The sequence below is a fragment of the Prinia subflava genome, chromosome 11 (assembly GCF_021018805.1).
Source record: "Prinia subflava isolate CZ2003 ecotype Zambia chromosome 11, Cam_Psub_1.2, whole genome shotgun sequence".
Classification (NCBI taxonomy): domain Eukaryota; kingdom Metazoa; phylum Chordata; class Aves; order Passeriformes; family Cisticolidae; genus Prinia; species Prinia subflava.
In genome coordinates, this window is record NC_086257.1 from 13,968,613 (window position 1) to 13,985,498 (window position 16,886).

Here is a 16,886-nt window from a genome sequence, read left to right on the forward strand (position 1 = left end):
CAAGGGCTTAGCATTGGCAGTGACTCAATATCCTGGGATGGCGTTTCTTGTCTGTTGACACATCTGTTTAGCTGAAGAACTCAGCACTATGCTTGGAAACAGCCCAAAGCCCCCTGCTTTCTCCAGAGCCAGACAGAAGACAAGGGACTTGTTGGCTGAAGACAGGCTTTTTCAGCTGCCTGTGTACCCACCATAGCATCAGTGATCTCTTACATTCATTCTGTGAGATCAGAGTAAAGATTATTCCTTTCTTCACAAAGAGCACTGCTTTGTACTTGCTTGACCTAAAGATCTGTAAAGCTTATTGGAACCTGCACTGAGCTGGGGATCCCCATCTGTAATTCAACTAGGGAGTCAATGTATGCAATCCTGTCTTCTCTCCCTCCTTGCCCCCACAAAATTTCCTTTATCTGTACTTGACCCCAGTGAGATGCCTAGATGAGCTCTGTGAGCAAGTCTCAGAGTATGTTTGTTTGTTGTGTTGCATGTATTGTTGTCCTTGTTTTGTTTTCTAGGTGAAAACTATCCAAGTACAAAAAATCCGCTATGTCTGGAATATCTATGCAAAACAGTTCCAGAAAGTTGGGTGAGTTCACTGCAGTGGTTGCACAAGTCTCTGAGGAAGTCAAGTGTCTTTGTGAACAATGTCCTAAGGAAAACACTTCCTTTCTATTTTAGAGTCCTGGAAGACCACTACACTTGCTCAGCTATACATGATAAATTTGGTTCTGGTCTCACCTGCAATGAACAGAATGTCAGGTACACATTTTAAAACATGAACGCTCAACATATGGATTTCAAAGAGATGTAAATTCCTTCTGTTGGGGCACTTCCCAGGAATTTTTGTGTATTTATTGATATGCACATAATTTTAGATGAAACAGTCATGCATTGAAATGTTGAATGAAAAAGGCTAGAGAATGCTGTTTATTCCTTGTCAAATTTTTTGAAGTGTCTCAGTATTCATCACTGTTATTGTTCTCAATCAGGAAAGAACTGTGTCCTGTAACTAAATTTAAGCAGTTTTTATTTGGAGCAAGAGAAAGTCTCTGTGAAAGAGTGCAGATAAGTTGTGTATTTGCTTCTACACTGGGGCTCCAAATTGACTAGTTCTGGTCATTGAACTTATTCTTATAAACTACTGTATCATTAAGCAAGTTACAGAACATGTATTTATGGAATTGCTAAATAGAGAAATAATCTTCAGTTGATTGAATACTGAAAATCCAGCTCCTGACCTTAGCTCATGTCAAATCTTACATTCCAATCACTCTTAACTTTTTGCAAAATTATTTGGGTTTGGATCATTTAGTTTTGGATGCAGAATTCCTTTGTTTATGGTGTCTCAAAGTAATTTTTGTGTGATGGAAATGTTTGCCTAATTGGTTGTGTTACACCTCTTGTCTGCATAAGTAAATGCCACTGCTACAGGCATCTTTTCTGACATAAGCGCTGTAGGGACATTTAAATTTTTTTGTCTTGAAGAAATATCCTCCCAGCCTTTAAACTGGGATCAGAAGAAGCTCTCAGAACTATTGAAATCTGCATGTTCTTGAGCTAGTGACATTGTCATTATTTTATCTGTGAGTGATGTATCTTTGTCCCATACAGGAGAGTTATATGTGGGCCAAACACTATTGATGTTCCAGTGATCCCTATTTGGAAACTACTCCTCAAAGAGGTTAAGCATTTCTGTTGTTTTTATTCTAAACTGCTTGGGAGGCCATGTGTGCATATAATTGATTCTACATCTGATTTAACTTCCTATTACTCACTCTTCTTGCACATTTCTTTTGCAAATCCTGATGGGAAGGTATTCCATGAAATCATCATAAATCCATTCATTCTCCCTTGTTCCCTATCCTCCATGCCTGTTTGGTATTTCTATGTATCTGTGTCCTGGGAGCCCATTCTATTTACCTTCTGAGGGCCACTGAAGGTTTCCAAGCTGCACTGGAAATTAAACCTTCCAGACAAGGGGCTGTCTCTTAATCAACAGAGGTTAAGTAAACAGCAGTACCTGGTACATGCCTACAGCTGCAGAGAGACTCAATGAGCTCATGATTTTGGGCATAGCACCACACAAAGCACCAGTATCTCCTTCAGACAGGAACTGCCTATATGTGGCTGAAACAGGGTGTTTGTGGCTGTGTGCTTATGGTATATGAGCTCCATGCTCACAGCACAATCTGCTCTTCTTTCACCTTTGTTGCTTTTCTTGCAAGAACAAAACACGGATTAGGCAGAGTCATTCACGTCCCAAATAATATCCTATTGGTCTATATTATTTGGCCTTTCTGTCAGATGAAGATGGTCTGATCTGATTAAAGTGACTGCTAAAATAATCACAAAGGGGTCAGAAGTCACAATACTTGAAGTCTCTTAGTTCAAACCTTTCCCAACAGGTTGGACTGTCTAGGTATATGGGGGCCATTTAAATGTGGCCAGCTCTTTACTGTTGCTGTTTCTCCAAACAGGTCCTAAATCCATTTTACGTGTTCCAGCTTTTCAGTGTGTGTCTGTGGTTTGCTGAAGATTACATGGAGTATGCCACTGCCATCATAATCATGTCTCTCCTCTCAATATTTTTGACTGTATATGATCTTAGAAAGGTGAGACACCTCACGTTTTTCACAAGGCAGATTTACCTCTAATGTCTGGGAAAGGCCAGCATGTTACAACTTGCACACAGTGCTGTGAGCCTTACTCAGAGGTTTAGTCTTGTGGCATTGTATAGTAGCAGGTGCAATGGCCTGGTCTAGTCATCATAATCTCTGTGTGGTACCTTATCCACATCCTCCCTTCCCCATTCCAGTGCTTCACTTTGTAACATTTTGTTATGCTCTCAGTAATTAGGGTGGGGAATTTTTTTCTCTGTGTGGTTGTACAGTTCCTGGTAGAGCCGGAACTCAGTTTCTGAAGGCTCTCATAACTACAAATGACAGAAGGAAATAATTGTTAATGGACAAATTGCATCATGTGAGTAAGATGTAACACTTTTGTGTGTTCTTCTTTAATTTATAGCAATCCATTAAACTGCACAGACTGGTTGAGTCTCATAACAACATCATGGTCACTGTCTGCAGAAATAAGGAAGGTGACTCCTCTATTGCTTTTTTCGATGTGTTTTGTTTCTGTAGCAATTTATATGAAACTCAAGCATGTAAAGTAACAGATTCGTTCTAAAGTGGTTTTCCTCTTCGGCTTCTCAGTTCAGTCAACCCACATCTGCACATTCTGCACATTGAGTTTTGACTTATAAATATATTGTGGCACATCAAGTGTATTAATACTTGAGTGCAGCCTTCACAGAAAACTGTCAGGAAAACTAAGTGGTTTTTCTTAAAGCAGTGTTGACATAGCCAACAACATACCCATTAAATGGCTGTGAGTCCACCTAATTGCTCCATGCAAAGTCTGTTCATTGTCAAGGTATCTAGAGCACAAACCAAACAGACAAAATCAGATAAAGAAATAAAGGCTCATCAGTTAGGTCAGTGCCCTGGAACAGTAACCATTGGTTGGGCACCTGGGTACATAATGAGGAATTCTACAGTTGGAATTATGCTTAGGCTTTTCTTAAATATTGGAGGTTTTATACTTAGGTCCTACTGTGGCCCTTTGTTTATCAGCCATTATAAAGAATTCTATTCAGCAAGTACTTCCTTGTATTTTTTTCCCTTTGCTACAGAGAAATATATGAAGAACACAAAGTTTGCATTACTTGTCACTTTCAGATTTCCAAGAGCTGGAATCACACCATCTTGTTCCTGGAGATATGCTGATTTTGAAAGAGGGCAAAACCCTTTTGCCTTGTGATGCCATCCTGGTCAGTGGGCAGTGCACCGTAAATGAAAGCATGCTGACAGGTACAGCTCACCCCTCCCAGGTTTGCCACTTCGAACATCTTGCTGAGAAGGGGATTATTTCAGTTTGATATAACTGAGATTGAATTGTTGTTAATTGTCTGAATAGACAATATGGACTTTAGGAAGGGCAGTTTATCCTTTTCTACCTTCCTGGGGTGCAGCATTTAAGAAAAGGTGAAAATAGAGAATATCATGTCCCTGTCTGCTTGAGGGAATGTATAGTGACCTGCACATGAGGTTCAAATTAGGTAAACAACCTCTGGCCATTCAAAAGCACTCATGCAACACCAGTTCATGTCTCTTTTTAAGTCTCTACATCTACAGCCAGGGTTTGGAGTCCTTGGACTTCTTACAGTTCTCAGAGTTACATGAAGCTGCTGTACTGATGCAAAGGAAAACTCTTCTTTGGCAGTCTATTTGTTTGCTAGGGTTTAAGCTCTATTCACTCTGAAGATGTCAAAATATAAAAGTAAAATTTCTGTAAACTGGTTTCTCTAGTAAATACCTTTAACTTACCACCTAGATGTCTAGGTACCTATTTGAAAGTCAGCAGGCTGTTATGAAGAATACTGCAGTTTTCCTCATGTGAGCTAATCTTCCCTAGGAGAAAGTATTCCAGTAACAAAGACCCACCTACCCCGAGCTGATAATTTCAAGCCCTGGAGAATGTACTGTGCAGAGGATTATAAAAAACATGTCCTCTTCTGTGGAACAGAGGTCATCCAGACCAAGGCAGATGACAGAGGAGTGGTGAAAGCTGTGGTGCTGCGGATTGGTCAGTCAACACTTGAGTTCACTTTTCCTTCCATGATTTTTCTCACTGGAATAGTCTGAGAATGTACCAAATCACATTAAGTTAAAGGCACAAATCCATATTTACAACAGACAGATGGAGAATCGTTATCCTGGGCTGGGCTAAGTTATTATGCATAGTTTCTTTTTGCTTGGCATAACTTCTACAAAACTATCAGCATATCATTATGAAAAAGAATATTGCTTTGCTTCTAAGACATTGAAAAACTACTTCCCCCTAAGATAAAACAACTTCTTTTCTATATTCTGCAGATAAGATCACATACACTAGAATGAAACACCTGGGCCTTCTTTCCTAAGTTGCAGAAATTATGAATAATTTTGAAGCCCCCCATTCTTTGCAGAGAATTTTTTTGAAATATTTTCCTCTTGGAATGATTTTAATTTGTCTGTCCAGGTTTCAACACAGCCAAGGGGGATCTGGTGAGGTCCATTCTCTACCCTAAACCCATGAACTTCAAGCTGTATAGAGATGCCCTCCGGTTCCTGATGTGCCTCATAGCATTTGCAGCCATTGGAATGATCTACACTGTGTGTGTATTTGCACTTAATGGGGTGAGTTACTAAATGCAGGAGAAATGGCTCCCCAGAAAGCCTTTTAAAGCACTTCACTCATTCTCATGCATCAAGGTCAATGTGAGAAGAGTTAGACTGTAAACAGTATCTCTGCAAATTTTAAAGCCTAATTGATTTAGAACTTCAGATGCTTTCAAGAAATCATTTCATGCCATGATAATTATCTGCCAGTGTAAAGTCCAAGCCATAGGTTGCAAAGTTGATTCTGTAATTCAGCTTTTGAATAATTTTTCTCCTGGGGAATAATCTACAATCAGTTGGCTCAGAAGATTACTTCCCCTTAGGATATCAAAGAAAGTGTGTTTAAGTACTTATTCTTGTATCTGCTTTGCAGTTCTTCCTTTTTTTTTTAATTAAACTTCTCCATTGTAATATGTAAAATACATGCTGATGCTATCTCAATCGCTGAAATTTTCTTGTCAATCTTTTAAGATTGAATCACAGGATGTACTCAATGCTTTCACTTGTGTGAGGGTTTATCTAAAGGTAGGTGGTAAGCACTTCATTGTAACATAAAATAGATACCAAATATTATCAGACTGGTGTGTTCTGTGGTCTGAGACAGTATCATGAAGGGAGAACCAGAACGTGATGGAAATTCAGCACATCAAATACTGCATGATTTGCGGTCCAAGTCCCAAGTTCAGAAGTAGTCACAGTAGATCTCTATGATGGCTTGCAAGTGTTTCTGAACTGCAAATCTGCTTTTGTTTGCAGTGTCTCAGTCCTGGGACCCCAATTTGAAAAACATTAAATTTTTTAGTATTTATGTGAACTGCCCAGAATAACAGTGCCCACACTCAGCATCCTGGCAGTCAGTTTTACACTGCCCTCTAAGCTCCCAAATTATAGATTGCTTTTACAAAAGTAACTCTTACTTCCACATCTCTTCCTGCAGGTAAAAACAATTTTCTTTCACAACTCCTAGAACATAAGGTCAGAAGAAATCATTAGCTCATACATTCTGCCCTCATTTTCAGCACCATCCCGTATGTCTCACCCGTCACCTTAACAGGGAGTACAGAGCTTGCCTGTAGGCATTTGGATGAATGCCCATATGAATAGCACATGTGTGCTGTGTCATGGGAAAATGGGTTTCACTGAGGCTGCAATGATCTAGCTGGCATGTTTGAACACGTTTTTTGGAGGCGGATGTGAAATGTACTTGGCAGGTTTGTTTGCATGGAGAGTGGATGAAGGCCTGGAGGCTGCTCTTTAGCAGTGTTGAGGCTTGAAAGCCTCTGGTTAAATTAAGCCTAATAATTTCTTACGGAGATGAATATGGGATAGACCATGGGCAGGAACCTGTACAGCCTGGAGCACCTGCAGGGGAGGGGAGGAGGGCTGAAGAGGGCTACACCCAGTGCAGCAGTCTCCTTGCTACTCTCTCCTGATAACTGTCCTTGTTATTATGTCAGGAGGAGACAGGAGAAGTGGTGAAGAAGGCTTTGGATGTTATCACCATTGCTGTCCCACCAGCTCTGCCAGCTGCCTTGACAACAGGAATCATTTATACCCAACAGAGGTTGAAGAAAAAGGGCATCTTTTGCATCAGCCCACAGAGGATCAACATATGTGGACAGCTGAACCTTGTCTGCTTTGACAAAGTAATGTCTGTGTGGTGGTTATGGCCTCATTGGTAATGGGAGCCATGCTGGGGGTGGGAGGCTGGGGTTTGACTGACATTTCCATTGTATTTTAGAAACACAATGACCAGGGCTGTGTACTTAAGTTCTTGGTGTCTGAACAGAAGCTGTGGCAAATTCTCTTTTTTTCTTGGAATCTAGGAATTATCTGGTAGCCCTTTTGCTCTGCACCATGCTGGTATTTTCTGGACAATAACTTGTAAAAATAAGTCTTGTTTTTTATTCCTATTGGAGCTCTCATATGAGAAGTTAATTTAAATGTATATTTTAACCTAGACTGGCACCTTAACAGAAGATGGCCTGGATCTTTGGGGTTTCCTGCCCTCTGAAAGAAACTGGTAAGGCTCCTTGACACACCAATGGCATCTAAATTTGTTGGGGTAGTGATTGGATTCTTCTACTAGACAAAGGACCAAATATGAAGGGCAGTTATTGTTAAACAGTTAAGCAGTTTGAAGTTTCCCATGTTTAGATTTTAAATTTTATTTCTATATCCTCTGGAAAATGATTTGTTTGCCTTATCCCAGGGGTCCTGCTCCACATGAAAAGATGCAGCCATTGTTGCCAGCATTTGGGTCAGCATGTCTGGGCAGACAGTGTTCAGTAAACAGGCTGGGTTAGAGCTCAAAGCTGCAGTGTAACCCCAATCCTTTATGACAGGAAGCCACTGTTACCCACAAGATCGACACTCTGTCCGTGCAGTGGCCTTGATTTCACCCATTTACACTTCCAGAAATGTGCATACACAGAGTTGCTCAAACTTATATCAGCTTCAGAACTCAAAGAATATTTGCACGAGCCACAAGGAAGGTATTTTATAATAATCTGTTCCTCTCTCCATGCCACTGTACTCCCTAACTAGGCACAACACCCCTGATTTGAGCATGTGTATCCCAGCTTAAATTGGGCTCATAGAAAGCAGTTCATGGGGGAGGATAAGTCCCCAGAACATGCATGTGGTCTGGTTTCAGGATGGGACTTTAACTGCCCCAAATTTAGGACTTTTTTTCTGTTAGTCTTATGTTGTTTAGTGTTCTCTGAGAGTAACCTTTTTGTTCTCTTTTGCTTTAGCTTTCAGGATATTCACCGTTTCCCTGCAGACCATGGCCTGCCTTGGGGCCCAGTGTTCAAAGCACTGGCAGTTTGTCATTCATTAATTGTTTGGGAGGGCAAGATCCAAGGAGACCCACTGGATGTGAAAATGTTCGAGGCCACTGACTGGGTAAAGCTGTGATTTGTTGTTATGCAAACAGTGGGGAGATCACCTTGCCATCTCAGGTTTAGCCAGACACCTATCAAAATTATGAAAAACTCAGGAATTCTATTAAATTACTCCTGTGAAACAAGAATTGAGTTTCTTTTGACATTAAAAAATATTTTTGTTCCTCACAAGCATGTTGTGATGATAAAAAAATCTGGATGATTTGTGGAATACTTCAAGAGCAGAGCTTTCTACATGAATACAAATTCTTGTGTATTATTTTCTCATTGAGTCTATGTTATATCTAAAGATTTATCTTTATTTAAGTGTGTTGTAATGAATAAAGGATGTATTGTCAGTGAGAGGACATAGTCTATTTATTGTGCAAGGCTACAGCATTGTCTTAGTGAACCTAGTGAGGCTTTCTATTTGATTGCCAAGAGAGGCAGTGAATTTTCCATTACTGGAAGTTTTTAGTTTGACATCAGACAGACCTCTCCCAGGAATGAATAAGATATCTTGTTTAGAGGCAAGGAATAGCTCTGAATGGATCCTTGAGGTTCCTTTCAGCTACACTGGTGTTGCAGTCTGCAATATTTTTGTCTTTCAATGCACAGGTGATAGATGATTCCAGCAGACACCAGTTTGAAGGTCAAGGATCCACACATGCCACAGTTGTTAGACCTGGACTTAAATCCACCACTGTAAGTTATTTGCAAGATTCACATCCATGATCAAGTTAGACTTTCATTGTAAAGGTTACCTTTCAGTATAGGAAAGCTTGGGTGTCTTTGTCCAAGAGAGCTCTTCCCCACTTTGTCTTTCCTGTACTGCCTGCAGATTGCTCTCTCTGATTACAGATGCCTGGGGAAGCTTGCTGCTCACACCAGAAACAGGGGGATGCTGGATTAGAGGTTTTCCAGCTCAGAGATTTGCCTGTCCTTGAGGCTTGAGACTCAGTCTGAACTCAGCTGAGTGGGGAATGCGGTCTGGTGGCTGATGTCAGACCCTTACTGGTGACATACACTGGCGGGACACTCTCTGACAAACATTTTCCCTTTGCAAGACCAGTGTAAGACCTAACAAAGTCTTACTAAAGAAACAGGACTAGTAAATTCCTTTCAGTAAATTACATTTAGTAGTGTGCTAAAATTGTCAGTGAACTTTCCCACTGCTTAAGCTAAATATTTCTGCATAAATTTAATCTCATCTTTATGTACCAGTCATTTCTGTCTGAATGTGACAAATTAGCCCATTTTACGTAGCTAGCTTCTTACTATGGCCCAAAAGACAGACCTAAAATTCTTCAGTCTGAGTTTAAAGTCCTAGCTAGAGTGTGTAATCCACTTGCTTTTCTCCTAGGCCCCAGTGGAAGGAATTACCATTTTACATCAGTTCCCATTTTCCTCAGCCTTGCAAAGAATGTCTGTCATTGCCCAGGAAATTGGTGGGGATCCACAGGCCTTCATAAAAGGGGCTCCTGAAATTGTAGCCATGCTGTGTAGAGCAGAAACAGGTAACAAACATTTATAAATGTATCCTAGAAACAGCTATGTATAATTGACTTTGGATGGTGCAATGAAATGGAAGGCCCAAATAGATTTCTGTCTAAGACTTTATACTAAAGCCATAAAAGTGTCTCTGTTGTATTCCAAGTCTAAGGCTAAGCTCTCACACAGCTCTTCTTAACAAAAAAGGACTTTGAGAGAGATAAGAGATGAAAGTAACTACCAACTCCTGTACATGGTGTACAGTCTCTGGCAGAATAGATATTTGGAAAAGTGGTCTACAGGTCTGCCCCCACTCAAAAAAGTTGGGCTTTTTTTCTCCAAACATTTGGAGGGCAGCTAGAGAAGCACAGATCCTTCATGACGCCCTGGAAGATGGTAAGTCTTTGCAGTTTAGGACCTAAGTTCAAAATTATAAAGGAAAGGCAAAGATTTTCTTACTGAACAAAATTAAGTTCAACCCCTTTCTTTGATGTGCTTGGCCTATTGGTAGACTCCAGGTCTACAGGCCCTCTGGGACACAAACCTTCCCTGCTCCAAGGCTTCCTTTTACTGGAAAGCAGTTGAATGCTGTAATAAACTGTCTTTTCCTCTTTTGTACAGTCCCATCAAACTTTGAAAGCAAGCTCCTGCTCTACACAGCACAGGGCTTTCGGGTCATCGGACTGGCCTGTAAATCCCTGCAGGCAGGGAAGCTGCCTGCTGCTCTGACAAGGTAAGCCACAGAACTCTGCTCCTGGCCACCTTCGGCCATGGGCACCACCACAGAGCACCATCACCACATCACTCCTGCCAAGAGCAGGGTCATTGGTCCAATCATTTAACTTTCTAGCTTCTGCTGTGTTTAGTTTCTAAACAATTCAGCAAACCCTGCTATTATGCTGATGGTATTAGTTTTTCAGAAGCCTCACAAAAGAACACTTACACAGGAATCCATATAGTTTTTCCCAAATCCCTTTTGCTTTTGCCTGTGATACTCCAGAAACACCACTTCTGAAATATCTGCAGTTACTGAGCAGATACTGCAGTTACAGATCAGATTACTGATCTGCTGTCCTCTCTCTTTCCTAGCTGCAGGTCCTAACCCAGGTGAGAATCCCTTGCTTTTTCACAGGTATTTTTGCTTTGCTGAAAGGGCCAGTGACACTGAGGCAGAGTGCAAGTGGTTACATAACTCTTGTGACAGGTGTCAGACCTATCCAGCCCAATGAGCAAATGTGTGTGAAATGGCCCAGATTTTGCAGTTGTGTTTGCAGTTACAGCATGTGGGATATTTATGCTGCCAGGAGAAAGGAGAAAGCTGCTGGTCAAACACCAGATCTGCTGTGAAAGCAGTGACCATTCAGGCACCACTTGACTCAGCTACTCTGACTGTCATGCAAGAGTTTGACATCTCCTTGGTGTCTAAAATAAGTGCATGAAAGCTTCTTTCCACATTCTTCAGAGTCGACCTGTGTACCTGAGAGACCTCTAGTTCATGACTCAGGGATGGGGTGTCTACTAAATCCTGTTCTCAACTGCATGTGTTCAACTCTAAAAAAGCAATAGCACAGGTGAAAAGAAGGAAAACACAATTGGAGTTGACACAGGCTGTTTGCTTAGGTCCAGCTGTCAAGAGGAGCAGACACATCAACTAAGGTGTATTTCTTTGTTGTACAGTCCTCAAATGAGAAGGTCTAGTGTGCAGGAACTTTCCAAATCAGTCCACCACAGTTTAGGAGTCTTGCAGGAAATTCAGGGTTCTGGTACTCAATTAGCACTGCTGGTATTGAAATAGCTGCACAAAAGGCAGACATCCTGGCACTGCAGAAAATAGACAAATTATTTAAATTCTTTTGAGTTAGGTGGGGTGGTTGAGAGTTATAACTGGCTATCACCAAATCCAATGGTGATAAAGTTAAAATTAATAATTAAATCTGTCTGTTACTTTTTGACTATTAGGGAGGAAGTAGAATCTGATCTGACATTCCTGGGTCTGCTGATAATGGAGAATCGATTAAAGAAGGAGACAAAGCCTGTTCTGGAAGAGCTCAGTGCTGCCCGCATCAGGAGCGTCATGGTCACAGGTATCTAAAAAAGGTGGATTATTTTTGTGGTCACTGACCCAGACAGTGTGTCCACCAATGTTTAAATGAAAAGTCTGCTGTTGTCAACACCACTGGTAGGAAGGCACATATATTTAATCCAAAAGGCATCTGTGTTTTAATAATGACATAGGGTGAACCATGTTCTCTCTGGCAATTTCACCAGGCTGTGTCTGATTCTAAAGTTTTTCCATTGTCCAAAGACTTGGGCCTCATCCCTTTCAGCCCACATACATCAAAGTCAATCAATAAGAATCAGGGATACCAGCAGCAACTTAGCACTGAACTCCCTTGTTTTTTTTTTTGTTTTTTTTTTTTTTTTTGTCTGAAACAAATAATCCAAGAGCATATTCCCCATATGGATTTCTTCAAGCTGAATATGAAAATACTTCATGTCCATATCAAAACATTTCCAAATGAAAATATGTTTAATGATTGAGACAAATCTTATCTGCAAAGTTTTAGTCTTTATCAAAAGTTTAAAAGTTATGTACAGGTACTGAAATCCTACTGATTCTTCTGGATATATTTGAAAACTCAGAATTCAGGCTAATGAATAAACAATCCCTCACTGCAGAAATTTTTAAATAACACTTCCTTTGATTTTTGTAGGGGACAACCTTCAGACAGCTATAACAGTTGCCAAAAATGCTGGCATGATTGCTCCAACACACAGAGTGATTCTTGTGGAAGCAGACAAAATGCCTGGATCTTTTTCAGCATCTATAACCTGGAAATCCCTAGAAGAAAACAAACTTGAAGATTACAGAAGCCTGGTGAGCATATCAGAAGCAGGTTTTGTACAGCAGAAAAACAAAATAAGATGGAGTGCTTTAAATAAGGAATAGGATTATGCTGGTATAACTGAGAACTGCCATTCACCATCAGAATATGTGCTAGAAGAGTGTTTATGCAGAGAGGATCTTTATAAAAATGTGCTCCTGTAGAGTTTACTTCCTAGCATATTATCCTCTAGCTAACTGCCTAGCTGGGTTTGAGACCAGCTTTGCAGAAATCCCAAAAAGATTTATCTCTACCCCTCACGCCTAGCTGATGCCAGTTTAAATGCTTCCTTTCCCTGCAAGATAAATTTGATGGTATAGATGTGGACTTAAAATCTGTGGAGCTGCATTGAACTAGCCAGCCCCGTTCAAGCAGGTAGAGTGTTAGCACTTTCCCATACCTGCAGAATTGAAACACAGTCCACTCGAGGAATTGCACATACACAGTGAATCATAGGCAAGCCAGGCTAAGAAATTTATTTTATCAAGCATCTCCACAGAGAAGCTGGGATGAAGACCAGTTGCTTTCTCCCTGAAGAGTTAGTCTGAAGGTGCTGACCCTTCTCTGGGAATTACAGAGTCAGGCAGATGGTAGGGAACACCTACAGGGGCTTTGAGTGGCTCCTCAGCCTGAGCAACTTCTGCCCTGTTTCACTGCATGAAGACTTGCTTAGATGTGCCCATCTGCTGTCTCTAGCCCCTCTCATTTCCAGTGCAGCCCACCAGACTGGCACTGTTGCATGAATTCTACCAAATGCAACAATTCATGTGATAGAACTCATGTGATGAACACCCAGTTAACACTGAAATTATTGGTGTTATGTGCCTCAATCCCTTTACAAATCCAAGCAAAAGCAATGGGCCTTGAATCCAAGTCTCCCAGAGCCTTCAAAAGCACCCTCCCCATGGTATGTCCTTTACTTTATCTGTAGTAGTGTCTGTGTAAATGCAGAGTAGCTTTTGAGGGCCTGGGCACAGCACTCATTCTGTCTTATTTTATAGGTGGATGACAGTCAGGCTGAGCCAGGAATCAGGCTGGCATTGGGATCAGGCCAGTATCATTTTGCCATGAGTGGAAAATCTTACCAAATTGTAGCACAACATTTCAGTCACTTACTTCCAAAGGTAAGATTTGGGTTATTTAACTGAAGTAGCCTTGCCATTCAGGAGATACAAATTGTCCCAGTACAATTAGCTGAAGAGACTTGTATTAGGACATCTTCTGGGAACCCTGAAATACTTACAGGCTGGATGAATCTCTGATTATTATATGGTGAAGGATCTGAAAATCCCTGTATTTTTCTCTGCACATGAGAGGAGCAGGCATGCCTTAAGGTGTGAAGACATGATTTAAAACATTTGTGCCCCTATTCCCACTCCTTGCCCAACACTGACTCTGACCTGTTTTAAAGAACAGGAGAAAATGTGATATTACACATGGTGCAATTCAGCATAGCTTGTTTGTTCCATGGACAGGATAGTCTCATGAATTCTCTTCTTATAACTCCCTGCCTGGTAATCTATGTTCATCAAGTAACTCAAATGGCATACCAGGCCTCTTCTCCTTATTGTCATTGTTACTTTTTCAAAACATTGATTAAGATCCTCTTTATCTTTGATCATCAGCATTTCTTGCTTCAGAGTCTATAACCAGTTGTTTATACTTGACGATTTTCATTCCAATTGTTACAGAAATCACTTATTTCAAGTGTTTTAAAAATAATTTCCTACTTTTCTCGTTATAGCTCTTGCTGAATGGAACAGTTTTTGCTAGAATGTCTCCTAGTCAGAAATCCAGCCTGGTAGAAGAGTTTCAGAAGCTGGAGTAAGTTGCTAATGAATTTGAAAGTGTTTGAATTTTCAGGCTTGAAAAGAGTCTAGTAAGAGCTAGCTTTTGTCTGGCATAGAATTTCATGGAACTGCACAAAACTGAAACCTCCACACATCTGCAAGTTGGCAATTAAATTCCAAAAGACTGTTAAAAAAGAGACACTGAATGCCACACTGGTTTGGAAACCTGTTGAAGATCAAAGACTTCCATGGTCCTGGCTTTTGTTTGTTCATATCATCCTTAACTTTTACTTTACTCTGGGCCTAAAGGATTGACACTTGTCTTCCCAAGATTTTTTAGCATCTCTCCCAGAACTGCAGCTTCTCTAAGCTTGCTGTCTTTTTACCATGCTACTGCTGGTTCAATGTGATGGGTTAGAAAATACGGCAGGGCAGTCTGGATTGTTCACAGTAACAGTGAGATATATATACACACACACACACATACATATACATATATATATATATATATATATATATATATATATTCCTAAGTCATAGGCATCTTGTTGCCTGTTGCTCAGCTGTATCCCAAGTCTTTTGAGGACCCTCACCCTTACTTCACCCCAAGCCTTGTGCTAGAGCAAAGTGAACTTTAGGCTATTCAGATTATCAGTCTGGTGTGTGCAGTTGTGAGCACCTCAACTGCTGGTCAGACAGGCTTTAACTTTCCAGAAAAGCTTTTAACAAAAATCTTGCATAACTTGCATAAATGACTTGCATGGAGCAGGCTCTGATTCCTCACTTGCCTTCTCACTTTATTTTTTAGTTACTTTGTGGGGATGTGTGGAGATGGAGCCAATGACTGTGGGGTAAGTGAAATACTTTTACAGTATATTTTAAAAATGAGAAATTAATGCAATGCCAGTAAAATATTCCAAACTGAGCACATGCTGGAGATGGGAGTGTGTCACTTATTCACAGAGCAGCTGTACTATCAGCAGTAGTGATTTAGTGATGTGTGGTCCTTACCATGCAAGAGTTGTCCTAGGAAGAGATTTTTGCAGTTTGTGATCTCAAAGACTGGTTCATTTTCTTTGCAAAAGCCACCAGAAGATTCTCATGGGGGAAGCTAGAAGGGAACCTAGACTAGCTGCATAAAATGTGAGAGCAAACAAGTGCTGCAAAAGGAGGCAGAGCCAAACCTGTCTTCTGCAGCTGGCAGTGGATGGTTGTGGGGTCTGTGGAAAATGAACTTTCCCATGCTCTCATCCCCATTGTTTCCCTGGACTTGGCATCTCACTGGAGGAACCCTCAGGGTGGAGCACACCCAGGGATTGAAGAGAGACTGCTGTCACAGAACACATCCTGTAATGAGGGGTCACTGCTTGCTGACATGAAAGTTGCTGTGTCTTCCTAGTGAGCACTAAGGAGGAATGTGACTTTCAGGCTTTGAAAGTGGCACATGCAGGGATATCACTGTCGGAGCAGGAGGCGTCTGTGGCTTCACCTTTCACATCCCAAACACCCAGCATAGCCTGTGTTCCAGAGCTGATCAGGTAAGTGTGGGGTTTTGTTTCCTATTTCATAAAGAAGAAAGTTCCCACTCCTCTCAAACACTAGTCTTGGGTATTGTCATCGAGTCACAATCTGCGTATCTAGAGAAAAAGAAATGTCTCTGACCTTGAAATTGCCATTTGCCTAGTCCCTACCTGAAATTTCTTTAAGAGACATTAATTATCATAAGAGGAGGACATTTACAGTTGAGCTTTATGTCATCAAAATTATTTTAAATGCAAAAGAAATAACAAAATGAACAATCCTCTATAAAGCTGAATTGAATGTCCACCAGCCAACCAGCCAACCTGGACATGAATTTCAGGTCCTACCTCTGATATTGTATGCTAGTAAAATATGGCATCTGTTATGCCAGGATCCTGATTTTGCTTACTGAGGCATTTGAATAGCCAGGGAGAGAGCATTATCCTGATTGGATATTATATGTTCACTGCAGGAGCAGAGGACTTGTTAGTTCTGAACTCACTGAGCAGCTCCTTGACTTTGTAAGTTCTTCCTCATACAGAGTTGTTACCTACATTATTAATGTCAGCAGAAAAAGTTGCTGGGGTAAATTGTAGTCTACAGAACACAGGTGATTGGAACCAAGCCGATTTCATTGAACAAGATATCTACAGGTGAAGGTTTTACTTTCCTTTATGTCAGATTTTACTTATTTCACCTCCCAGCAAGACACTGGTAGAGGCCTCTCTGCTTGTGACACATGCCTTGTTTTTCAATAACTTTTTGAGAGAACTGGCACCAGGAGCAGACCCATCACCTAACTGCTGTACTTTATTTATGCATTCACACAGGGAAGGCCGTGCTGCTCTTGTCACCTCCTTCTGCATGTTCAAGTACATGGCACTGTACAGCACAATCCAGTACCTTGGTGTTCTCCTGCTTTACTGGGTATGTATTGGGAACACATTGGCTGGAACTGGAGAAGCTACTATTTCCTTGAAGGAGAAATAGGGCATAAAAGCCACGTGAAACTAGGAGATGGAGCTTTACCTGTACCTGAGCTGCAAACTTCTGTGGTGTGATCATATGGTCCTCCTGCACTCTCAGCAGAAAACT

General features: G+C 41.0%; 1 protein-coding gene across 1 annotated transcript in view; it reads left to right on the plus strand.

Moving 5' to 3' along the window:
* Positions 1-16,886, plus strand: part of ATP13A4 (ATPase 13A4) — a 36,533-nt gene that overhangs the window by 12,090 nt on the left and 7,557 nt on the right. Inside the window, exons 4-24 of the mRNA XM_063408713.1 lie at positions 516-586; positions 679-759; positions 1,612-1,681; positions 2,478-2,612; positions 3,025-3,097; positions 3,738-3,869; positions 4,474-4,644; positions 5,080-5,237; positions 6,677-6,865; positions 7,181-7,242; positions 7,976-8,126; positions 8,723-8,809; positions 9,468-9,621; positions 10,217-10,328; positions 11,555-11,679; positions 12,310-12,473; positions 13,482-13,604; positions 14,225-14,304; positions 15,079-15,121; positions 15,699-15,808; positions 16,622-16,718. Coding sequence (XP_063264783.1) covers positions 516-586; positions 679-759; positions 1,612-1,681; positions 2,478-2,612; positions 3,025-3,097; positions 3,738-3,869; positions 4,474-4,644; positions 5,080-5,237; positions 6,677-6,865; positions 7,181-7,242; positions 7,976-8,126; positions 8,723-8,809; positions 9,468-9,621; positions 10,217-10,328; positions 11,555-11,679; positions 12,310-12,473; positions 13,482-13,604; positions 14,225-14,304; positions 15,079-15,121; positions 15,699-15,808; positions 16,622-16,718 — 2,388 coding nt within the window. The remainder of the gene's footprint in view (positions 1-515; positions 587-678; positions 760-1,611; positions 1,682-2,477; positions 2,613-3,024; positions 3,098-3,737; positions 3,870-4,473; positions 4,645-5,079; positions 5,238-6,676; positions 6,866-7,180; positions 7,243-7,975; positions 8,127-8,722; positions 8,810-9,467; positions 9,622-10,216; positions 10,329-11,554; positions 11,680-12,309; positions 12,474-13,481; positions 13,605-14,224; positions 14,305-15,078; positions 15,122-15,698; positions 15,809-16,621; positions 16,719-16,886) is intronic.